This window comes from Mauremys reevesii, linkage group 15 (genome assembly GCF_016161935.1).
Source record: "Mauremys reevesii isolate NIE-2019 linkage group 15, ASM1616193v1, whole genome shotgun sequence".
Classification (NCBI taxonomy): domain Eukaryota; kingdom Metazoa; phylum Chordata; order Testudines; family Geoemydidae; genus Mauremys; species Mauremys reevesii.
Window position 1 is genome coordinate 7,980,451 of NC_052637.1, and position 25,242 is coordinate 8,005,692.

Here is a 25,242-nt window from a genome sequence, read left to right on the forward strand (position 1 = left end):
TGTGGGTGGGGGAGAGCAAGCAACGGAGGCAGGGGGTATGGAGTGAGTGGGGGCGTGGCCTTGGAGAAGGGATGGACAAGGGTGTTTGGGTTTGTGCAATTAGATGCTTAGCAACCCTAGTCATTGTACAGGGAGCTGGTCCCCGTCTGCCCAACCCCCCATGCAGCCAAACTCAAAGAAAGGGTGCCAAAATAGAAGCTCTCCCAGGGAGCCACTTCCCCTAAGGACGGGCCTGAGGGAAAGTTACAGGCAGACAAGCTTTCTCCTGAGGTGGTGAATCTCAAGGATTTCTCTCTAACATACATCTTCCTCATGGGCAGCACATGAGCACCCCCTTCAGCGAGGCTAGCCACATGGCTCTGCCCCTTCCACCCAAGGCCCTGCCCCATCTCTCCCTGTCCACCGGAGCCCCGAGTACTCCTCTTCCCTCCCCATAGCTGGAAGAGCCTCAGCTGAACTGCCCCAGGCCACTGGGCCCCAGCACCGAGCCCCCCACCGGCCCCAGTCACCTTCTGGCCTCCTCCGGAGCTGAGCTCCAGCCTATTTGGGGGAGAGGACGGAGCATGGGCCTGGATTAGGGGAGATTTAAACTCCCCTGGCCTATTATACCCACTGTCCATAATCTTCCTGAAAGAGACTCTGACGAGGGATCTAGGAGGGGAAAGTGAGTTGTGTTTCTTTGTGGGTCTGTTTTGACTGCAATCCTGGGTTGTGAACACATTATGTGTAGATGTATCTGAGCTAGCTTTAATTTAGCTGGCTTGGGCCCTGGAGCAGTGAAGCTGTGGCAGCCTGAGGGCTACAAGCGCACTCCAAACCCTGGGTAACTGGTCGCAGGAATAGCCCATGCTGAAGTGTGCGTTGCTGCCGCAGCCTCATAATGCTTTGAGAGACCCAAGATGGCTAGCTAAGGTATATCTATGTGAGCTGCAAGCACACCCTGTAATTGCCACGTGGACGTGCGCTAAGACTGTGGAAGGAGATGGACTCGAGCCAATTACCTTCTGTTTCTCCACCTTCCAATTAGGATGAATATTTTACACTGAAACAAACTGTTGTAAAATGGAGTTACGCAGTCGTGGCTTATCAGTAAAAGAGTGTAAGAAATTACTTGGCAGGTGGGATGTAATTATTCCAGCAACGGGCGATAAAAATCCAGGAAACTCAGAGCTAAGTTCAGCGTGTCTGCATTGCTTTAAATGTAATGGCTGGAACGACCAGGTAGGACAGCGAATGCTTAACCCTGCAGTGTGTCTGTAGTGACAGCATGAATAAAAGACTGCGTAATGAATGCATAAAAAATAGTTCTGTCGAACTCAGTATGGGGCAAAATGTTTAGAAGTGCATTGAAAGTCAGTGGGAGTTAGGGTCCCTCAGGGTACATCTGGACTGCAATCAAAGAGCCAGGGCACAGCCCAGTCCGGGTCAGCTGACTTGAGCTCATAGGGCTTGGGCGGCTGGGCTATAAAATTGCAGTGTAGATGCTCAGGCTGGAGCCTGGGCTCTGGGCGCCTCCCCGAGACCCCGGGATCCCGGCCCGAATGGGGTCCTGCAGGGACACTGGGAAAACTCCTCCCTCTAGAGTCTGGGGTTTTGGGGGGTGCGAAGTGCCCTTTCTGGGGTGCGAGACATGCCAGATTTTTTTAGAAGGTAAATCATCGAAAACACAAATTAAGCACAGGCATGTAAGTACAACTACTTTGTTTAATCAAACCTATGTATTTATTAACATTATACATTTTTGACGATTATTGTAATATAGAAACAAATATAGTTATGATATAGCTAGGTTTAAAGAACTGACCTGCGTCAACAATTTTTGATAAGGGGTGCGAGACCATATTTTGAGAACCAAAGGGGTGCAGGCTGTAGTAAAGGTTAAGAACCACTGCTCTAGACACTTTTCCATTAGAACTGGAGACAGAACAGGATAAGGGGTAAGGGGAGGGGCTATTTTCCTAAAATGAAGATAGAAGAACTGCTCATGCATGTATGATTCTGGCTTGACTGTCAAAGAAACTCTTGGGATCAAACAAAACAGAAGCTCTTGTACAGATGGAGCATTACAGGAACAGGGAAGGACCTTAAACACCCCAAATAACTTCTTAACCCCCAACTGTTAATGGGCGGAGGAGGTTCTGTGACCTGGAATGGGCAGGGGGTCAGACTAGATGATCATGACAGTCCCTTCTGACCTTAAAATCTATGAGTCTAACTGTTCTTATCCCATGGCAGGCACGAGAGGTGAGAGAGAGAGAAGGGGACTGCTTTGCCATTTAGAGATTGATTCTGACTGAGAAGGGGAGCGCTGCCCCTGAGTGGCACTGACCCTGTTTTCACGTGACCCTCCTGGTATCGTTGGTGATCCACCCTCCCCCGAATCTCCATGGGACATCGTACCCATGACCGAGTTTGAGGAGCGAACAGGTGAGCCTGCACTCTGGTCACTCAGGTGTTAATCGGGCCCCCTTGTCATAGCTGACAGGGAGTAATTAGACAATCAGGCCGGATGGTCTATGGAGCCAATGATCAGTCCAAGGCTGATAAAGAGGGAGGAAGGAAGTGAAGGTGAGAGAGAGAGAGAGGGGACCAGGACTAGTTGAGCTCAGTAACATGGAGGCCTTGAAGGGGAAGACATCTCTTCCCCTGGGGTCCTGGGGAGAGGGCCAAGAAGTGCTGAGGATGGTGCTGTAGAAATGGTGGAGGGAAGGCTACGGTGAAGGCACAGGCACTGGGTTTGGTGCAGTTACCACGGGGAAGAAGGCAGGGGAGGAGCCACGCCCCATGACAGTCCCCTTCTCTGTTACTCCCCTCTTCCCTCCCCACACCAATCCCATGGATCTGCCTTTTCCCTTCCTCCTGGGAGGCTGGGCCTCCAGCTAGACCCCGCCCTTCACCCTGTTCTTTGGGGTTCTCCACCGGGGGCTGCCTCCTCTGTGCTTCCAGCTGGGTGAAGAGGGGTCTCTTCATTCTGTGCCCCTGCTATTCCTTTCCCTGGGGCTGGTTGGCCGGCCCTGGTGTTCCCCCTGCATCCATCTCAGGGAGCAGGGCTCCCTTCTCTTGCAAGAGCCATTGCATCCTACTCCTACCCCACCCGGACTGCAGATTAGGGCTTGCCATGTCCTCTAGGGACTCCGACGTGATTCCACCCTGGCTCCGCTGCCTCCCCTGCTGCGTCCCGGCCACAGACGTCTGGTCAGTACATCTGACCAGACACTGTACAGGTCCCCTTTTGACTGGACTGAAAACTGGACACCTGGCACTCCAGACAAACGTAAATCTAGGGTCCATGGCTCACATTTCCCCTCAAGCAAAGCAGGACCATGTAGTAGTTCCTCACTCAGTCTTGGTCCAAGGGGGAAGAAATGAGGGGAAAGTAATTTTTCCCTCCTCTATACTGAATGTTGTAAAAAAATTAAAACCTCGAGCCTCTTTCTGAATCTTATCTGCAGTCTCCGTGGGCTGGGCTATACATTGACATGGTAGAGTCACAACATTTAAAACTTACAATGGCCCTTCAGTGTAAAGGTTGCTCCCAATTTAATTATTTACTGGATTTCATGGTCAGGATGCAGATAAGAGAACATATTTATCTGCCTTAATCCAAATCAAGGAAGTGCAACCACACTACACCTCGCTGCTGATTCACAGGCTCTTAATGCTGGAAGTGACTGTAATGCTGGCAGTCCCGGGGCAGGTTAGCTGTTCAGTGAGACACAGCGAATCAAGACACTACCTTGGTTTTTTTTAATTCATCCCATTCCAGCGGTTCTCAGAATGTGGGTGGGGATCCCAAAATGGGTTGCGACGCAGTTTTAATGGGGTTGCCAGGGCTGGTGTTAGACTTGCTGGGGGCCGGGGTCGAAGCCCAACCCCAAGCCCCACCACCTGGGGCTGAAGCCAAAGCCCAAGGGCTTCAACCCTGGGCAGTGGGGCTCAAGTTACAGGACCCGCCCCCACCCAGGGCTGAACCCTTGGGCTTCGGCTTCAGTCCCCCGTTCTGGGATCATGCAGTAATTTTTGTTGTCAGAAGGGGATCACAGTGCAATGAAGTTTGAGAACCGCTTCGTAGATATTCCAGTGTCCATGTCTGTGACTCGCTCATTTCAGATTCAGAGTGTCCTTGTTGGATTTAGCTTGAGCGCTTTTTGGTTTTTCCCCCTCAATATTCATCAGCCACCCTTTCATTTCCTGTGTTCTTTCCTCCCCTCCCATTCCTCCTCGTCCTCCTCACCCCATATTGTCTCCACTTCCTCCTTTTCTTATCTTTTGCCTTGCTGCTCCTCCCAGAGTCGAGAGCAGAAGGCAGAGATCCCAGCAGCCATGGCCTCGGGGACTCCTGAACAGGAAATCACAGAGGAGCCCATATGTCCCATCTGCCTGGAGTATTTCACAAAGCCGGTGAGCGTAGACTGCGGGCACAACTTCTGCCGGGGCTGCATCACTCGGTACTGTGAAGAATGGACAACGGGAGACTACGGGCCTTTGTGCTGCTTTGTCTGCAGAGCTCGGATCCGGACAGGGAATCTCCGGCCCAACCGGAACCTGGCGCACATAATAGAAAAACTCCAAGAAGAGGGTTTAAAAGCAGACGAAGCGGGAAAAGAGAATGTGTGTGAGAAACACAAGGAGAAACTCAACCTGTTCTGTGAGAAGGATGGGGAAGCCGTGTGTGTGGTTTGCGAGAGATCTCCAGAGCACAAGTCTCACCCGGTGCTTCTCCTTGAAGTGGCTGCCTGGAAATATAAGGTAGGAAATGAACTGGATCTTGGTTAACTCGATATGGACTTTCCTCTCAGAGCCACTAACTCCCCCAGTTTCCCAAATTTCCACTCCCACATCCCCATATCTCCAGCTCTGACAAAATCTCTCCCCTGCAGGCCCCTCTCTTCTGTCAGTTGCAGGGAGTCCTGGCCATTGATGCTGTCCCAGCCACTCAACCCGGCTCTGTTCATTAGGGCACTGGAGCTCAATGTGTGGTGCTTTCTCCACCAAGGGGGTTGAAGCAAGATGTGGCCGTGCTGCTGGCAGGCCGGGAATGGAGAGAACAAGCTGTTCTCCCTTCACACCCCTGACAGCCCCGGGCACCGCCAGCAGGCGTTCACATTCAGGATGCAACCCTCACTCTGCTGCATGCAGCATTTACAGTGTTGTGTTAAGGCAGAGACACTAAAGATACCTCTCTAGGGTCCCAGCTCCTTGAGTTAGCTGATTTGCACCAGAACCTCCTCGGTCCTTTTAAAAATAATAAATTAAAGGAAGTGGCTAGTCATTCTGTTTGCAGAAGAAAAGCTTCAAAATGGGAAACCACCATAAATTCTAGACCTCAGGGTTATGAAGCAGAGACATTGACTTCCTGATTTCCCTGGGGTGGAGCTTGACTCCTGCTTGACCCAAGGCCCCACCCCCACCCTGCCTCTTCCTGCCCCTGCTCTGTCCTCCCCCTGCCGCTTCCTGCTGTGTTCCTCCCCCTCCCCTGAGTGCACCCTTCCCTCACTCCACCTCTTCCTGCCCCTGCTCCTCCCCCTCTCCCGAGCGCCTTCTGCTCGCTGCTGAATAGCTGATCCTCCACGGGCAGGAGGCCCTGGTGGAAGGGGGGAGGATCTGACCGGCAGGACCTACTATTTTTTTTATGTGGGTGCTCCAACCCCAGAGCACCCATGGAGTCAGTGCATATGTTATGAAGAAATCTTGAAACTATTCCCCAAGTTTGACCCATGCAGCCGCATTTGCCTGAGTCTGCAGAGAGCCTGAGACAATAGTCCTGCCCCATCGATTTTTTTAACAGAGCGTTAACTACCACCCACAGCACCCCAGCACCCCACCAAAGGGCTTTGTGCCTGGAAGAAGTGGAGGAGCACAGGGGGTCACCCACCTGCCCAAGCAGATATGGCCTGGCTACTGCGAAGTCCTGAGTGGTGGGGGCCTGCTGAACCTATGACTCTTGTGGGAGAGGATAGTGGGGGTCTCTGTAAGTAGTGGGGCACGAGGGTCTTCTTGCCATGGGGATTGTCAGCAGTGAAGTGGGAGATGCCTGTGGTCTGTGGGCTTAATGAAGGGTAAGTGAAAATCGAGTGCTGGATGACCGTGTGCGTGAGGGTGCAGAGGGTTGTACAACTAGGCTTTGGAGTAGGCTAAGTGTTTGAGTAGAGGGCAGATAAAGGTATTCCTTGTTCAGTACAGTGCACAGGCAGCGTGTGAGTATGTGGTACTGGGTGAAGATTCCTTTTTGGGAGGCTGGCCCCCTACCCCACCTCTTCTGGCTGATGTTATCTGGACTGGTGATCTGTTAGGTCACTCCAATCCAGTCTTACCCTGCTCTGCTTTCAGGACCCCCACTCCCAGGCTGTTCACGCACAGCCTCTGGCATGTAAGCTGCTCCCAGCTACGTGAGTGAGCACTTCTGGCCTTTCACTGCTTGGATTGTGCAACTGAATAACACTAGCCAATATCTCTGGTCCCTGATGCAACCCTAGGAACTTCCATCTTGCAGTGGCCAGTTATGCCCGCTGGACACTGCAAGCTTATATGAGTTTGTCAATTTAACAAAGAAATTGATATGTACCAGGCTTGTTATCTGACACACTTGAAACCAAAAACACTGCTTCAGGTAGAATAAACAAAAAATGTATTAACTACAAAGATAGATTTTAAATGACTATAAGTCAAAGCACAGCAAGTTAGATTTGGTCAAATGAAATAAAAACAAAACACATTCTAAGCTAATCTTAACACTTTCAGTGCCCTTACAAACGTAGATGCTTCTCACCACAGGCTGGCTGGTTGCCCATCAGCCAGGCTCTCCCCTTTGATCAGCGCTTCAGTCACTTGGTGGTGGTGTCTGTAGATGGAGGTGGAAGAGAGGAAGAGCATGGCAAACGTCTCTCCCTTTTATCGTGTCCTTTCTTCCCTCTTGGCTTCCCCCTCCCCCACCTTCAGAGTCAGGTGAACATTACCTCTTCATAGTCCCAAACTGACCAAGGGAAGGGGAGTGACTCACTTGAGAGTCCAACAGATGTTTTGTTGTTGCCGAGGCCAGTGTCTTTTGTTCCTGTGAGGCTGGGCTGGGTTTGTCCCATACATGCCCTGATGAGGTGTGAACTGCCCCTCTGCTCCTCGAGAGTTTTTCCTGGGCTTGTTTTAAGCCATGGGGACACATTTTCAGCCTCATAACTATATACATGAAATTACAACCTATAACGTTACTGTAACAATTACTATAACATCACTATAACAACAATGCTCAGTGCATCATGAGCCTTCCGAAGACACCTGCCATGACAAACTTTGCATTGGATCCCACCCAATCCTATTATAAGGATGAAATGGGGGTGCAGGGTGTTCCCCTGAGGTACAGAGCGTCACACTCCCCGTGGCCCTGGCTGGGGTGAGGTGGGGGGGCTGAGAGCTCAGTCGGGGCCACTGGGGGAGTGGGGCTGAGAGCTCAGCCCCGGCTGGGGTCGAGCTCTCAGCCCTGGCTGGGACCACAACGGAGCTCTCGGCCCTGGCTGGAGCGCTGAGCCTGGAGCCCCTCCCCTGTTCCATCACTCGCCCTCAGCCCTGAGCCCATTTTGCCCACAGCCCTGGTCCTGCTCCGCCCCTTCCCCTGTGGCCCTGTCTCCATTCCACCTCCATTCCGCCCTTTCCCCCTAAGGCCCCATCTCCACTCACTCCCCACCCCCCGCTGCAGCCCCAAGACCGGAAATGCTTTGTGCCCCAACCTGCATTAGACACCTCCCCTGGGTATTGGCACATGGGGCAGCATTCAGAGAGGACGTAGCTAAAGTTGCCTAGGCACGTACTGGAAGTCGGTATTTCTGGTTTGCAGATATTTGCATTTGGCTGGACTTAGTGTTCTGGAAGGACACGCTGTGCCTCCGGACAACCTGAACTCTGCCTCGAGGGAGGTTTTATGGGGTGACTTTCCAAGTTTTTAACCAGAGAGAGCAACGTTGTGGGTAGGCGGCAGGGTCCTTTAGGCAGTTGTAATTATCATGTCAGTTTGCACTTGTGATATGACTGTGGCCAGATAACGATGATGATACTTAACCAGGGATGCCTGAATGGGGGGCAGAGAGCCATGCCCCCCCCTTTTTAAAAGTGGGAGGAAGAGGCGGCATGGAAGTGGGACCTCGGGAAAAGGGACGGTACAGGGGTGGGAGCTTGGGGAGAAGGGGCAGTGCAGAGGCAGGGCCTTGGGAAAAGGGTGGTGTCGGGGGGGGGCCCTCGGGGAAGGGGCCTCATTGAAGTCCTGCATCTAAAGGCCCCTCCCCCAACCTTACGGGAGGAGCCACTGGACTCAGGGTTCAACTGAGTGCAGGGGACAACTAAGAAATGACAGGATCGGGAGCAGGGGTCATAGGTTCAAAATTCCCACTTTTCAATTTTACTGCCTCCAAAGGGTTATTCGGTAGACTCTGAAAAGCTGTTTTCTTCAAGGGTCTGTATCTTAGAAACTCCTTGGTCCAATGACCCCAACTTTAGCTCACGAGATCAACCACACAGCTTCATGAACCACAACGAAATGCAATCCGAGCAACAAGGCAAATTTTACAGGGTTTATAATAAGCGCCCTTTAAACAGAGAGGTGTTTCTTAACCTTCGCTACAGCAGAGGTAGTCCTCTGCTATGTTTATGTCATATCTGTGCTGAGAATTTACACGTTTAGCGTGTCCCACTCTAAAGGATTCACAGTCTATAAAGAAATATTGAGGAGGTAGAACGTGAACTAAGAGCAGCACCTCCCATCTGCTCTCTCTGTTTGAAACATGTTCTGCAGGGTCTGCACACACTTTGCATTAAATCAACCAGAGTCATTTACTCTCCTTCCTGGTGTCATGTTGTCTGTAGTGGCTTAGGACTGTGAGTGCCGACCTCAGGGCAGATGGGCAGAAAACCGGGCAGACACCCCATACTGATGGTGAGTTCTATAATTAGATTTCACCAAAGGAATAATGAAAATGAACTCCTAGATCACTCCACCAGTCTTATCATGGAGTCACAGACAGGCCCCTTAGGCTCTCCAGTCTATCTTTCCACCCAGAAAAACTGGACTTTGTGATAAACGGTCACTCACACCAAAAATCACACCACATTCAGGTTGCTTCCAGTCCCAAGATACCAGTCACTTACCCCAGATCAACTGGTACTCTAGATCCGTCACCAAAGACAACACTGGCAGCCGATTCTATAGTAAACTAACTAAAGGTTTATTAGCTAAGAAAAGAAAATAAGAATGATTGAGAAGTTAAAGTGGGTAAACTATATGTACAGCTGAGTCACAGTCCATAATTCCAAATGGTAGCAGAGATGTCGTCATCTGCCAGTTTCCCAAAAATTTCTCAGGGCTACCCAGAATAACCCTGGGGATCTTCGTCTTCTTGTTCAGTTATTCCGCCCTGTTAGAATCCAAACAGTCCAGATCTTTGTGTAAATCCGTACTTACAGCTTTTTCTCCCAGAAAACAAGCTGACAGGGTCACTACCCACCCACGTGGTCTGTTCCTTCGATGACAGAAAGTGAGGAACGCATTTTGAGTCTTTGACCTCTGATCCTCACACACAACGCCCACTTGCTTTGAAATTAGCACTTTGCTGTTAAAGTCCTTCATTTGCATTCCATGCAGCTTCTTCCTCGTTTGATGGGTTATTTAGTTACAGGGGTATACACAATGTAAATGTTCACTACTCCATTATAACTGGATACAGATACGTGAAAACAATGCAAGTAATGTCCCATTAGTTCTCATGAAGTTTAAACACCAACTACATTCTATACATTTAACAATCACTTTGCTCTATACTAATACACAAGTGAATTGGTTTGGCATGAGCTGGCACCTGGTCTGCCAGCGTCACACTCGCACAGCTGAGTTCAGTGCAGGATCAGAGAGTGGGGGCAGAGGTGGCTGTCTGACACCTTTCAAACTCCTGGTAGTATCTGCTCCTCCTGGGTCCTGCCTGGACCCTCAGCCCCAGGGGCTGCTCTGACACACTCTGTTCTCTGGGTGATTGTAGCAGCTGAGAGTAGGCAACGTGCAGCATGCTTCAGCCACAACCCTGCCTTCCCAACGGACTCCTATGAAGGAGGCTTTGAAGGAGCTGGTGAATGGTCATTCTACTGGCCCACTGCCATAAAGGATTCCCCCTGATGCCAGGGGATTCCCCCATTAGTCTGTGGTGATCACTTCAATTCCATTAAAGGAACCACCCATTTCTGGGACCAAACTACCCTGATCGCTCAGAGCCAGGGCAGCGCTGGGTGCAGGGCCCCTTGCATTGGGCAGCCCGGAACAATCACTGTCAATATTACTGCCGGGGGAGGGGATCCGGGGGAATTCCTGGAGACAAACCTCCTCCCACCCAGCACCTCCGTCTGGCCAGTGGGTTTTCAGGGAATTGGCATCACATCCTCCTGCCGATGGCAACAGTTTAGAAAGAGTTTAATCAAAGACTAGATTCTCTCCATGCTGGATATGTATTTTTTTAGTGGTAGAAACAAGTCCCACCCCATCACGTAAATCACACACAGTGTTTTTCTCCACTCAGAAACAAACCCTGACCCAACTGAAGACTCTGAAGAAAGAGCGAGAGGAGCTTCTGGGATTTAAAGAGACTGAAGAGAGGAAAATTAAGGAGTACCAGGTAAGTGCCCATAGTCAATACCCAACGGGTTCATTTCTCTGTAGCATTGTGAGCATGGGGGTGTGTTTCTCTGTGACCTTTCTGGGTCACGGTTGCAGAGCTAACAGCACCTCTGTCCCCTTTCTGGTGTCCCTGAGTGCACACCTTGCGCCTTTACCTGTCATGATGTGGGATTCTGTAATTTTCCCACTCGTAGATCAGGCCCTAGGCTACATCACCCTGGGTATCGACCATTCTCACACTGTAGGCCCAGCTGTGTTCTGGCACCTGTAGTTCTTCCCTCCAGGCAGTGGCGGATTAATGGGCCCATGCCTAGGGGCCCTGGCCAATTTGGGGGCTCCCGCAGGAGTGCCGGAACCTGAGTAAAAGTGGGGGAGGCCATTGGGGCTCAGTAACCTGGGAACTGACGAAGGCTGGAAGTCAGAGAAGGAAGCAGTGCATGGGGATGGAATTCACTACAGCTTGGCTGGTGCCTTCTGCCTTGCCCCAGAATGGACTGTGCTTTAACCCGTATGTCCCTGTGCTAACCTACGGGCATCCCATGCTGTGTCCTAGGCCACTAATAAACCCTATGTGGTTTGGGGTGTCACTGCAAATGTTGGGTGCCTGAAGAGTGGATAAGTCTCTACCAGGAGGGCTGGAGCTGGGATCTCAGTCTAAGGAGGTGGTGAGGCCTCATGGCCCATCCTGAAGGAAGAGTGAGACCCCTCGGGGGGTCTGGCACATCTAAGGGGTTCCTCCAGCCAAGAGACTGTTCAAAAGCTGGGGCATAGCACCGATCCTATGGACCTGTGACAGCTGCGTCTCAGCGTACACCTATACTGCAGCTGGAGGCATAATTTCCAGCTCGGGTGGATGTATGCACGCTAGCTTTGGTTGAGCTAGTGTGCTAAAAATAGCAGTGTACTCACAGTGGCATGGGTTCCCTGCCCGAGAACCAACCTAGGGTCTCACACAGGACTGTACTCAGGGCAGCTACGCTGTCCCACCACCTGAGTCCACCCAAGCTGGCAATGACCCCTCCAGCTGTTATGTAGATCAGTGGTTCTGAACCAGGGGTACATGTAACCCTGGGGATACTCAGAGGTGTTCCAGGGGGTACATCAACTCATCTAGATATTTGCCTAGTTTTACAACAGGCTACATAAAAAGCACTTGTGAAGTCAGCGCAAACTAAAATTTCAGCCAGACAATGACTTGTTTATACTGCTCTATAGACTATACACTGACGTGTAAGTACAATATTTATATTCCAATTGATTTATTTGATAATTATATGGTAAAAATGAGAAAGTCATGAGAAACTGAAATTAGACCTCATGAGGGAGTTCTAGAAAAAAATTATTTTGCATCCACAAGGAATGTCTCACAAAATGCTGAATTGCAGAGGTCATGGGGAAGTACTCCCCTTGCATAACCAAGGCTCTATGAAATGTCTCATGTTTCTCTCCTTGTCCCTGCTCTTCCTTTCCTCTATTTGTGTCTCTGGACTAAAGGACAAAAAAGAAGCCGAGAGGCAGAAGGTTGTGTCTGAATTTGAACAGCTGCACCAGTTCCTGGAGGAACAAGAGCGACTCCTGCTGGGCCGGCTGGGAGAGCTGGAGCAGGAGATTGTGAGGTGGCAGAACGAGACTGTCACCAAACTTGACAAGGAGATTTCCCGCCTCAGCGAGCTGATTGCCGAGATGGAGGGGAAGGGGCAGCAGCCGGCGAGGGAATTCCTGCAGGTGAGGCTGAGATAGAGACACCTCAGATCCCTGCCCAGGGAAGGGATGACTCCTGCTCAGTCAATTCAGGGGGTCTAAACAAAACCCATTCCCTGCTCCCAGCAGGTGATGGGGCATCACCAATGTACAGCTCGCCGCCCAGCTGTCTGCGAGGCACTGACCACGTCTGCTGTGTGCAGACAGAACGCCCCAGAGCCCGGCTCAGCCCCTACGTCTCTGCCCCCAGCTAATTCCCCAGAGAACGGCAAAGCCACAATTAGTCCCTAAGCCTTGTAATCGCTGACTGCTCTGGTAACTGATACACAGCAGCTTGCCAGCGGGACTGGGACTCTACCACCGGCTCTACCAGCATTTCAGCTGTGGGGGTTAGAGCTGGGAGGAAAGAGAAAGTTGCAAATACCCTGGGGTTGGCAGCGGAAGCAGTTGCATTGCCAGGGAGGGGCGACGGAAGCTCTCTAAAAATGGGGGGGGCCACCAGCGCCTGAAATGTGGCCCTGCCCCATCCCCCGAGACCCTGCCCTTGCATCTCCCCTTTCCCGAAGGCCCAGTCCCTCTCCTCCCTCCCCACTCCTTTCCGCCCCACCCCCACCCCGTCGCTACCCCTTACGGCTGGTGGTAAATGGTAGGGCCATGGCCCTCTCCTGTCCAGTCCTCTATGAAAGGCAAGAAGGTTCCCTGGCCAAGATCAGTCCATTGTGTGGGTCACTGGGGCCCCTCTCTATTCACTGGGGCCCCTCTCCATTCATTGTGTGGGTCACTGGGGCCCCTCTCAGTTCATAGAATCACAGACCCATAGGGTGAGAAGAGACCACAAGGGTCATCCAGTCTAACCTCTGCCAAGATGCAGGATTTGTTGGGTCTAAGCCACCCAAGGCAGAGGGCTGTCCAGCCTCCTTTGGAAAACCACCGGAGAAGTAGTTTCACAACCTCCCTAGATGTCTGTTCCATTGTGCTATTGTTCTTACAGTTAGCAAGTTTGTCCTAAATCTGCTGGGCTGTAGTTTGATCCCATCGCGTCTTGTCCTGCCCTCTGTGGCAGGAGAGAGCAACTTTTCTGCATCTTTTTTATGGCAGCCTTTCAAGTATTTGAAGACCGCTATCATGTCCCCCCTTAATCTCTTCTTTTCCAAACTAAACACAGGCACCAGCTTCCATTTTCCCTGGGGGTGCTCAACCCCATACCCCGCCCCCACTCCACCTCGTCCCCTAAGGCCCCACCCCACCTCTTCCCACCCCTGCTGTGCCCCTGCCCCGCCTCTTTCCACCCCCTCTCTCAAGCGCATCCCCTCCCTGCTCCTGCCTCTCCCTGACAGCACCTCCTGCATGCTGGGGAACAGCTGATGGCAGCGAGCGGGAGAGGAGTTGATTGGCGGGGCCACCAGTGGGCAGGAGGTGCTGGGGTGGGGAGGGGAGAGCTGGCTGCCAGTGGGTGCTGGGCATCTGCAAACTTTTTTCCTGGAGCACCCACAGAGTCGGCACCTATGACCTTCAGCCTTTGCTCATGTGGCTTGCCTTCCATCCCTTTGATCACCTTTATCTCTCGCCTCTGGAGCCTTTCCAGTGCTTCCTGCACAGCTTCTGAGCACGGGCTGCTCCCTTTGCGGTGGCAGCTGGGCTACAGGGTTCCCCTCTGTATGTCATTATCCTTCACAAGGATGCTAGCCCCTTCCCATGGAGCCAGCCCCCGTCAGAGCACACTGACCGATTCCCAGACTGAGCCCCAGCACACACACAGCTCTTTGCCTGCAGAAGTCATCTGCAGGCTCCCTGTCCCTTCAGGAGCATCAGCTAGCGGTTGGTTCTGAGTTCCAGGGAGGTCCCAACAGGGCCCCTCTGTGCTTATATCTCTGGCGATAGGGCCCTCGCCCAAGCTCTGCTGCTCCCCCACAAGATCTACGTGCACCTGAATCCAGCTGCAATGTCCGGCGGGACCTGTCTCCACCTGCTTGGTACGCAGTCCTGTGGCTCCTGCTGCAACCTGCTCTGTCCCTCAGCTCCCTGCCCAGCATGTGAGGTCCCTCAGCAGCACCCGCTGCAGCCAGCATCCTTGCTACCATCAGCTCCTGGCTCAGAGTGAAGTTACTCCCTGAGAGGAGAGAGTTTCTGCCCCATCCTGCATTGGCCAGAGGATGGAGACCCTCAGCAGGGAGCAGGTTGATGGGTAACTTCCTGCTCAGCACATTCAACACAAACTTTAAATTATTATTATTATTATTTTAATTTACAGCACAGTAGGTTGTAGATGACACAACTGAGAGCAGGGACCCAGGGCACATAAGGCCTTGTCTGCATTCAAGATTGCCCTGGTTTACCTTTCAATGTGGGTAGTTAAACCTGCCCCAGAGCACAGTGTAAATGATAGTGTTTCAATTGACGCCCGGCGCATATCGATTTCACCTAATTTGGCAAAGAATCAGCACAGGCTCAACGAATACAGGCTTAGTTTAAACTGAAGTGAGAGTGTCCACACACACATTTGCACTGGTTCAGTCAAATAAGCTTAAAAATACCCCTTATGTTAAACTGGTGCAACTGTGAGTATAGATGAGCTCAAAGTGACTGTTTCAGCCCTAAAGACCTTCAAGTCTACAAAGGGCAAGAGAGATTCAGTGAGTCGCCGGCGTTCACACAGATGGAGCTGGGAACTGAACGTAGGATTCCTGAATCATCGTCTAGCGTTTTAGCTGCACAATCATCCTTCCCACTGGAAGAGCGAAAGACCGGGAAATTCCCTTTTGTGTCCAGTTTTGAAATGGGCCTCACCAGCTTCCGTATTAGTGCCTACAACCATCTACGTGTGCCCACCCCATGGGCAGTGGGTATCGAAGTCCAGGGGAGTCTAAGCCTCCCTTAACCCAGGCTGTGGCCCCACCTAGGCTTCATCCAAATCCCTGCCCTCGCTTGCCCTCTCTCCTGAAGCCGGCAGGGCTCACCTCCCGCTGAGGGGCCCGAGCTGGTGGCTGGAGGTTGGGGCGGCCAGGGGCAGCTTGGGCTGGTTCTCAGGCCAGCTGGCGGCCCAGGGCCTGAGGGGTCAAGCTTTGGGGTCAGGCCAGTGGCCTGGGGCAGCTCAGGCCAGCCAGGGCTCCTCTGGCTGTGAATGGGGCTTGGTGCTCCAGCCATGGGGGAGGGGGAGCACTCAGAGCTCCAGCAGGCGGGGGTGGGGCCTTGAGCGGAAAGGGTGGGGCCAGGGGCTAGCGTCCCCAAAGGGGGATTCACCCACAACAAGTCCAACCCTGTGAATTGCCCATACACAGACAGCACTTGCGCGTACCGATGGGGTAGTTATTGCTTTAGCTCGTTGATTTGCAAGTACTGTTTGCGTGCACTCTCTTAAATAGCCATTGCGCCGGCAACCGAGGGACTAAGACTGACTCACTAGCCTTGTGGTTAGCGTCGCCAGCTGCAAGGCTGGGGACCCCGAGTTCAGGCCCTCTGCCTCTTTAAGTATTTATCCACAGTTCAACAGGGGAGACTGCGAAAAAACCTGTGTAAGAGCCCAGTGGTTAGAGCCCTCTCCTGCGAGGTGGGGGACCCCCTGTTTGAACCCTTTCTTGGCACAGGGGGAACTGAAAGTAGGTCTCCCACCTCCTGGGTGAGAGCGCTAACCACTGGGCTAAAAGTTATATGGGAGCCACCCCTGTTTCCTCCTGTCTTCCACAGAGAGATCCAGCCTCCCTGTAGTAAGGTGACAAACTCTGTGAAAGGGGCGGGGCTTAGGGCACACTCCACTCGTCAACTTCTCCCATTGGCTGTCTGAGGCAGCTCCCCGCCCAGTCTGCTGGCTTTGTGCAGCCGGGTGCCAGTCTCTCTTCATGCATGACACTGGGAGCCTAGGCACCTAACTCGGGCTTCCTGGGGCACCCGGCATTGGCCACTGTTGGGAGACAGGACACTGGGCGAGATGGACCTTTGGTCTGGCCCAGCCTGGCCGTTCCCATGTTCTCTTATGTTCTTTGTGGATCCCGTCACTTTAATGGTTTTCTTGGTGCCCAAAAGTTAGGCACTGCAGCACCTCGGTCCATTTGTGGATCCAGGCTGTAGCTCGTTGGTTTCCATGTGTTATTTACACACACATGTCCCAATTCCAGGCAATAGAACATGACCGGATAATTGCAGGAGATACACAGTGGCCAGTTAGGAAAATCTGGCCAGAGCAGGAGGGAGCCCCCGTGTGTGGTGTGCGGGACTGAGCTTCCTTCTCTCTCTCTCTCCTCATAGGACTCCAGAAGCACATTGAGCAGGTATGTGGCTCCTCTCTTTCCATTCACATCTCTGCAGGGTGGCGGGTGAACGACCCCCTTCAGGGAGACTAGCCCTTGGCCCCGCCCCTACCACCCAAGGCCCCTCCCCCCACCCGCCGGAGCCTCGAGCACCCCCCTGCTGCAGCCACGCTGGCTGACCCAACCCCAGGCCAGGCTGAGCTGTCCCAGGCCACTGTCTGGCCTGAGCACTGCCCCAAGCCATCCCCACCCTGGCCGACAACCCGAGCCCAGAGCTCCAGGCCGCTGGCAGGAGCTGAGCCCCCGCCAGCTTCAAGGAAAGGGGGAGGGAGAGCGGGGCCTTGGGGCGGAGTGTGGGTGAGGCCACGGCAGGGGCTAGGGGAGGCTTAGCCTCCCCTGACCTTCGATAGCCACCATTCATGCACTTCTCTGTGCTGCTTAGGGGCTTGGATAAGATGTTTAAAATATCATCCCAGGACACAACAGTAAAGCAGGGCAGGGTGACAAATGGGTCAGAAACTCCCTCTGTTTAATACAAACGGGGTTTTCTGTGTTTCCTATAAAACTAAATGTATATAGATTATTTTTAATCACCTGAATTCCAAGGGCGGGGGAGATGCCCCAGGGCTCTGGGGGTGGAATATGGACGTTTCATCGCTAGGACTCTGGTTCTGTCATGCCCAGGTCAGGAGTGAGAAGTCTTTATGACCTGTTGATTATTTGGAGACTTGTGAGAAGAGGCAGTCAATAGGCAGACTGCGGGCCAAGTCCAGATCACCTCACGCTTCTGAACGGATCCCGAAATCTTTTTCATTTATTTCTTCTTATCATTATTGTTATTATTTCTTTTATTATTTTCTCTGGAGTCTGGACCTTGACTATACCTTCACCAAGTAATTTGGACCAGGACAAAAAATATTGACTACCCCCAAGGAACAAACTAGGGCAGTGGTCCTCAAACTCTGGGGTGCACTCCCCTTGCGCGAGGAGGAATGTTTGGGAAGGTGCACAGAGGAGGCTGGGCCAGCCCCCACAGGGTGGGAGTGAGGAGGGAACCTCACGCAACTCCACTCCACTCCAGGACCAGCTCTGCCCTCATTCCCTCTTAGCCCCCAGACCAGCTCCACCTTCAGCCCAGGCTCTGCCGCTGAGCCAACTGTGCAGTAATGGGAGTGGGGATGGAGTGGGATAGATTCCATTACTGGTAAGTGGGGGGCACGACAGGAAGTTTGGGCACCACTGAACAAGGGAGACAAGAGTTGATCTCAGTCCAGTCTCTGTGGCCCAGAACGCGAAGTTCACCAGGGATACTAGAACCGATTGGCCATCAGAGCGGGAAAGCCAAGGAGTGGACGGGCCATGGGGATTGAACTCCCTTCCTATCCCCTGAACTGGTCTCCCTAGATCAGAGTTGAAACAAGTTAATGTACTACTGGTGGGGGGAGTTTGCATTGCCATTGCCTGGACTGTACCTCATCTGAGCACGGGGATGTACAAAGCAATTCATTCTCCAGCCTCCTTAGTTCAGTAACGTTCGCTAGTTCGACATTCGGAGTCAAATACAAAAATCCAACAATTATCCATTAACAAATTCTGTTGTGGTCTAGGTGCAAAAAAGGGAAGTTCCAGGTGCCGGTGAGGATCTCTCCTGTGCTGGAAAAAAGACTCAGCATTTACTCTCAACAAACTCTTGCTCTGAAGGCGACTTTGAGGACCTTCAAAGGTAGGGAAAACCGAAACATGTCCATGACGCTGAGAGAGGAAGGGCTCTGATCAATTATTCCATGGTTAGATGCTGATGGAAAGTAGAAATAAATTAAATTGACACATTAAATCAGGAGAAGGGGCTGGGGCAGGGGCATTGGAATGGAGGGGGAGCCAGGGGACCATGGCCTCACCACATTTTACTGGCTGTAAGGATGAGCAACGGCAGGTAAAGGGTGGAGAGGAACGAGCCGGGTGCGAGGCCTCGGGGGAAGAGGCGACATAGGGGTGGGGCCTCGGGGAGAAGGAGCAGTGTGAGGGTGGGGCTTGGGAGAGAAGGGGCGGAACAGGGGCAGGGCCTTGGACAGAGGGATGGCATGGGGCAGAGCCATGGTTTTAGGAAGTTTCTGCCGTTCCTGACCTGGTTTTTTTCCAAGGCAAAATACATTTTTATTCCAAGTCAATAATCCATATGAAGGGGATTCATTTTCCCCATGAACAGGTTTCTCTGAAACCATGGAAATCTGGGATCCAGGTGAAGAGAGCAGGATCACATGCTCCTCTCTGACAGATTCAGTTGTGGCATAATCCCGGTCATAAATAGAGCCCTGCAAATCTGCAGATATCCGCTTTATATACGTGGCTGCAGATGCGGATATCCACGGACCCAGGGCCGGCTCTACATATTCTGCCGCCCCAAGCAGTCATGCGCGGGAGGCGCCCCGGAGCCCCGGGAGCAGCGGACCTCCCGCGGGCTTGACTGGTGAGGGTCCGCTAGTCGCTCGGCTGGACCTCCCACAGCTGCGGGTGGTTCGCTGGTCCGGTGGCTGTGGTTGAGCTGCTGCAGTCATGCCTGCGGGAGGTCCAGCCGACCCGCGCGACCAGCGAATCGTCCGCAGTCACGCCTGCGGGAGGTCCACTGGAGCCGCGGGAGGAGCGCCCCCTCCGCAGTCATGCCTGCGGCAGGTCCGGTCGTCCCGGGGCTCCGGTGGACCTCCCGCAGGCGTGACTGCGGCAGGTCCGCCAGCCCAATCTGCCGCCCCTGCCGGCAAGTGCCGCCCCACGCGCGTGCTTGTCGCGCTGGGGTCTGGAGCTGGCCCTACACGGACCATGTCTGCGATCAGATGTGAATACAAATTTTGTATCTGCACAGGGATCTCATAATAAATGGAGACTGGATCTGATAAACTGCTATTTAATAATAGAGGGAAACTGTGACTCGGGTCCCAAAGGGGCCCACACTGAGGTTATTTAATTAGGGAAAACTGCAAAGATTGGGGCAGAGAATCCCCAAAACTTGTGGTCATTCCAGTACTTAGATTACCAAGCTAGCCTCAAAACAGTTTTACAATACCTCACTGGTTACCCAGAAGCCAAAACACAGTTCCCTTAAAGCAACCCAGCCTTAGGCCTCCACCCAGACACCCAAGTCAAATATGATGAGGATTATTTAAAGTCTTATTCATCATATAAGAAAGTTCTACCAATCCTAAAGGATCAGACACATTACCTCCCAGGTTAATGAATGTTCCAGATCTTACCCAAATACACGCTTACAGACAATAAACTAAATTTTATTTAAAAAGAAAAGAGAGAGAGTATTGGTTAAAAGATCAGTATGCATACAGACATGAGTACAGTTCTGAGATCAGCTTCATAGTAGAGATGATTAACTTTGTAGTTGCAAGGAGTTCTTTCAGAATTAGTCCATAGGTGATAGTCCAATGTCCATATTCAGAGTGAGGACTGGAGATCTCAGCCTTATGACTCAAGCTTCCCCTGCATAAAGCATCAAGCAGATCTGAGATAAAAAGGATCAGGACCCAAGAGTCCTTTATACAGTTCCAGGCCTTCTCTTGACAGCTAGGAGTCTTTAGGTGAACAACAGACAACCATGGAGACTTTGAAGTAGACCTATTTCCTAAGCATCATTGGTAATTAGCTATAGGGATTAACATAAGATAATTGACCATTTTCCACCATTTGCAGGTGATTTGCTGTACATTTCAAAGAGAGACGAATACAGTAATATCACTATATTTACAGTTCATTTAAATATTAAGATCTCCTTTTGATCTCTGAATTAACAGAATCCAGCACAGACAGGACTGTTTGATTACATTGTTAACCTCCAACAAGACATAAGTAAACACACACAGTTAGTATCACCTCTAATTCTCTAACAATACAGGTTTGCATTTCAAAGTTCTAGTCTATCTAACATGGAATGGCCCTAATTACCATTTACAGACTTTTCTAACGTGTCTCTAAAAGTTGACTCTGGATCATTTATCCTGCAGGATGCTTAACCCTTTCACATCCAGCAAATAATGCATGGGTCTGGGAGTCAGGAGAGCTCGGTTCTGTTCCAGCTCTACCACTGATTCACGGTGTGACCATGGCCAAATCAAGTAATGGCTCCCTGCCTCAGTTTCCCCCATCATCGAAAGCAGGGAGGGTGATCATAACTGCAGACCTCACAGGAGGGGGTTAGTCTGATGCTTAACCTGTGGCTGTACTAAAATGCTTTCAGCTCCCTGGATATAAGAAACTTTATGGATCGGATTCTCAAATGTAATTTTCCCAGTGGGTGCTCCACCCTCCGCACCCCATCCTCATTCTGCCTCTTCCTGTCCTGCTCTGCCTCCTCTCCTGAGGCCCTGCACTCGCTCTGTCTCTTCCCACCCCTGCTCTGCCCCCTCTCTGCAGGCTCCCCTGACAACCCACCACTCCCTCCTCTCTGCCCCCTCCCCCAAGTGCCTCCTGCCTGCCGAACAGCTGATGGGCGGCCAACCCCAGGGCCAGAATCAGTGTGGCTGGCGGGTGCTGAGCACTGCCTGTTTTTATTTTCCATGGGTACTTGAGCCCCGGCGCGCCCATGAAGTCGGCTCCTACGGCTCGGGGTGATCAGAGCCTTAGAAAATGAGATCCTGTATGTGCAGAGGGTTCATGTGAAATCCTTGGAGGAGACAAGTGGTATAGGTCCTGGTTCCTGTTCATGTTAAGGGTTCTTTGCACCTTTACCTCCCTGGCAGTGTAAAGGGGCTTTAAAGCTGGTATAAACATCCCGCTACGCTGCCAGAGAGGCATAAATGAGAATCGGGACCCTAGTCACGCGCCGCGTGCAGAGAATATCTGTGATTCTCTTTTATTATCCTTTGCCCTTCCTAGAAATTCTCCCAGCGTGTCTCCATTGCTCTGCCTGGTTCCGTATCTCTACCATTTCGTCTGTTTCAGAATCAAAGCACAAATAAATCAAGGAGTAGACATTTTGCCATAGACATGGCAGCATGAAACCTCCCCTCTCTCCTCTCTCTCTAGACACTCTGTCATCTGACCTGAAGAGGGACTGGGGACTGTCTCCAGCAAGGGGTGTGAAAAAACTATACAGAAAGGGTGAGTTTTCCCAGCATTTCCCCAACACACACACACACACACTCAATTTAAGAGTAAATTGGACTCTCAATTAATGTGCAGAAAAACTTTCTGGGATCAAACCCCCAGAGGCCCAGCTCACCCCAATCTAGGCACCACATGCAAGTGAGAAGGGAGCTGCTGTGACACACACCGACCGCCTCTCCCTGCCCGGGGGATCCACTGCTGAACACACACTGCCTGTGTGTACCCCAGACAGACGGACGCTGACGGAGGAGGGGGCAGCTGGACAGACTGACTCGTGCTGTGGCTGGGCTGCAGAAATAATACTAAGTCTGAAGTCTCCGTTTCTCTCCCTCTCTTGTCATCAGTGGCAGCGATGTGAATTGCCCTGTAACTCTTTCACTGCCAGGTCAATGTCTGAGAGACATGGGGGTTGCCATGCTCAGCTTTGCAATGCCTGACATGGAGGCGCTTAGGAATTGGGTTAGGCGAAGAGGCGATGCATAGGGAGGGTCTAGTGTCCCCCCAGATTGGTCTGCCGGGGAGGAGGAGGGGCTCTTTCTTCTCTCCCTGAGCCTCCCCCCAGCACGTTAGGCCGCTCTCCCTGGCAGCCGGGCGGGGAGCAGGATGGAGCCGCTTCTGCCTGAGAGGGCCTGGCTGGAAAGACGACTTTGTCCCGCTCCCCACCCAGCTGCCAGGGAGAGAAGCCAAATGTGCTGGGTGGTGGGGGGGAGAAGAGATGCAGGGAGAGAAGAACAGAGAAGGACAGAGAGGTCCTCCCCCCATCCCCTGCAGATAACGTGGGGCGGGGAGAGCACTGTCCCGGGCTGGACACAGGATAGGAGGGGTCACTGGGCAGGGGAGACATGTGAGGCAGTCACATGTCCTCCCCTTTAGCTTGTGCCCTCCCCCCCGCCCCATTATGGGGAGGCATCCGTCATCTTTGCACCTCGGTTATGCATGAGGAGAGAGAGGTGCCTGAGAATGGGATCCACGAAAACCAGCCTCCTAGCTAGGGGGCCGCAGAAGCTAGCCAGTGGGAGACCCCCGCCCCCCAGCATCTTATGTGGAGTTAGTAGCCCCTGAGCAGGCTGTCAAACTCCTGCTATGCCAGGGCAGGCTGTGTGGAACAGCTCAAGCGCATGAGTGCCAACCTTGGGGCAGACTGTTAAGAAGCAGGGCACACACCCCAACCTGGCTGTGAGTTCTACAACACTTAGATTTCACCCTAAGCGTGGTTCTGATCATCTTCACAGGCCAAATGCCCTTCCAGCCTGGGTCCAGTTCTTTCCTCCAGTTCAGTCTTGGTTGTTTCCAGCAGTCATCTTGGATGGGGTAGCAGGGGAAAACTGACCATCAGGATTACCTCACTGCCCACCCTTAAATAGCATTTGCATAAGGTGGGAGTTCTTTGTTTCCCTCGACTGACACCCATCTCCCCATCTTACAGTGGAAAGTTACAAGAAGTCCTGGGTAATGTTTTTGTATCAGGTGACAAGACCACCTGACTCCGTAGGATTACAGCGTCCATGAGTCAGGGGCAGTATGGAGCATCCACAGGAAGGCCAAGCTTTTCACAGTCCATTGTCCTCGCTGATGGGCCATCCGCCCTGTCTGGCTTCTCCATTGTTGTACCTGAAGTGTTGGCAGTGGGCGTCACCCAGAGTAGCATAATTGAAATACAGATACAGATAGTCTATATTCCTAACATCAGATACAGAAATGATACAGGGATACAAATGGATAATCACATTCAGTAATCATAACTTTCCCGACAATGTCTCACGTGAGCCATCTGGCATGAAGTATCTCTCATATCATAAGCATATTTTCATAGGGAATATGGAATGACATGTCACACTGAGTGGGAAATACTGGTGTACCAAAAGAGGTATCATCTCCTGCCCCACAAAAGGAAGGCCCGTGGACATCAGACAGGCCATTGTGTAACATCAAGGACAAAAGACTATTGATTGATCCCTCACACCCAGAGGAGACCTGCATGAGGACACGTCCCATCAGCTTGAACTCTAGGGCCAGGACAGAAAGGCAGAAAATCTGAGAATGTCCCAGCCAGAACAGGGCTGCTGGGGAGTGTGAGAGATGGTCCCAGCCTCCCCCAGGGCTGAGCTCTGCCCCTAACGCTCTGATTCTCTCTCTCCCCAGCGAATGTGATTCTGGATCCAGACACGGTTTATCCCGGACTCGTCTTGTCTGAGGATCGGAAATGTGTGCAATGTGGAGACACCCGGCAGGATCTGCCTGACAATCCCGAGAGATTTGATCCTGTTCCCTGTGTGCTGGGATGTAAGGGGTTCACCTCGGGGAGACATTGCTGGGATGTGGAGGTGGGAGGTGGGGAGCGCTGGGCCGTGGGGGTGGCTAGAGAATCACTGAGGAGGAAGGGACTCATCGACTTTAACCCTGAGGGGGGGATCTGGGCTGTGGAGCGGTGTCTGGATCAGTACCGGGCTCTCACCTCCCCTGAGGTCCCTCTCTCCTTGAGTCGGAACCTCAAGAGGATCCGGGTTTCTCTGGACTATGAGGCAGGGCAAGTGGCATTCTGCTATGCAGATAACGAGGCCCCGATCTTCACTTTCCCACCGGCCACTTTTGCCGGGGACAGAATCTGCCCTTGGCTCTGGGTCTGGAAATCCCAACTCCAACTGTGTCCCTGAGACAGGGCGGGTGGGGGGCGAGAGATATCCCATTAGAATCCTATCAACAACTGGGCTTCTCTAGGACCTACCATCACAACCTTTATGAACCTGGAGGCTACAGCGGGCTTCTGCCTCATCAGAACAGGAAGAAGGTTGTGATGAGGCTTGACCAGAAACTGATGTTGACCAGCTTGTTCAACACTTGTTCTCTGTGTCCCTGGAGGACTCTAACATTCAGCAGGGTCAGAGACCGAGATGGGGAGATCTGGTGGAGGGGAGGAGAAGGTGAGGACTGGAGAGGAAACCTTTTGTGCTGGGCAGGGGGAATTAATAATCTCCACAGAGTATGAATGTTGTATATAGAATTTTACAAGATTATTTTTTATTTTTATGCAGTGGATCTTACATTGTTGTTGTTCACACAATCGTTGTTTACAGGGAAGGGTTTGTTTGTTGTTTGGGTTTTTTTATGTATATTGATTGTATAAATCCTCCCTTTCTTCTGGGTCTGGGGTTTAAGATCCCAGCTGCATAGGTGCCGATGCTGTGGGTGCTCCAAGACTCAAGCACCCCTGGAAAAAAAAGTGGGGGTTCTCAGCACCCAGGAGTCAGAGCTTGAGTGTGGAATGTGATGAGTTCTGTGCTGCTAGCAACTTCTGCCCATGGGGCAGGGAGTTTGTTTATTAACAGAGGCAGGATGATTAAGATAACGAAAGGCTTGTCATTAAATTAAATTAAGGATTGTTTGATGATCCTGAAAGCATTTCCAGGCACTCCCGTTAAAAGATAGGAAACAAAGGGTAGGAATAAATGGTCAATTTTCAGAATGGAGAGAAGTAAATAGTGGTGTCCCCCAAGGGGCTTGTACTGGTCTGGGACCAGAGCTGTTCAACAATATTCATAAATGATC

The 25,242-nt window shown here is 52.0% G+C and overlaps 1 protein-coding gene across 1 annotated transcript; it reads left to right on the top strand.

Moving 5' to 3' along the window:
* Positions 1-4,286: 4,286 nt before the first annotated feature.
* LOC120383530 (E3 ubiquitin-protein ligase TRIM7-like) lies at positions 4,287-24,608 on the top strand. The gene is made up of 7 exons (XM_039501696.1): positions 4,287-4,749; positions 10,548-10,643; positions 12,140-12,370; positions 16,589-16,611; positions 18,198-18,313; positions 21,616-21,690; positions 23,839-24,608. The coding sequence occupies exons 1-7, from the start codon at positions 4,324-4,326 to the stop codon at positions 24,348-24,350; spliced, it is 1,479 nt and encodes a 492-aa protein (XP_039357630.1). The 5' UTR covers positions 4,287-4,323; the 3' UTR covers positions 24,351-24,608.
* Positions 24,609-25,242: the final 634 nt, after the last annotated feature.

What these genes read in the sequence shown, in the direction of transcription:
- LOC120383530 (XM_039501696.1), top strand. Translation starts at nt 4,324, where the DNA reads ATGGCCTCGGGGACTCCTGAACAGGAAATCACAGAGGAGCCCATATGT. An exon ending in TCCAGAAGCACATTGAGCAG is followed by an intron (nt 16,612 to 18,197) that starts GTATGTGGCTCC and finishes GTTGTGGTCTAG; the next exon opens with GTGCAAAAAAGGGAAGTTCC. An exon ending in GACTTTGAGGACCTTCAAAG is followed by an intron (nt 18,314 to 21,615) that starts GTAGGGAAAACC and finishes CTCTCTCTCTAG; the next exon opens with ACACTCTGTCATCTGACCTG.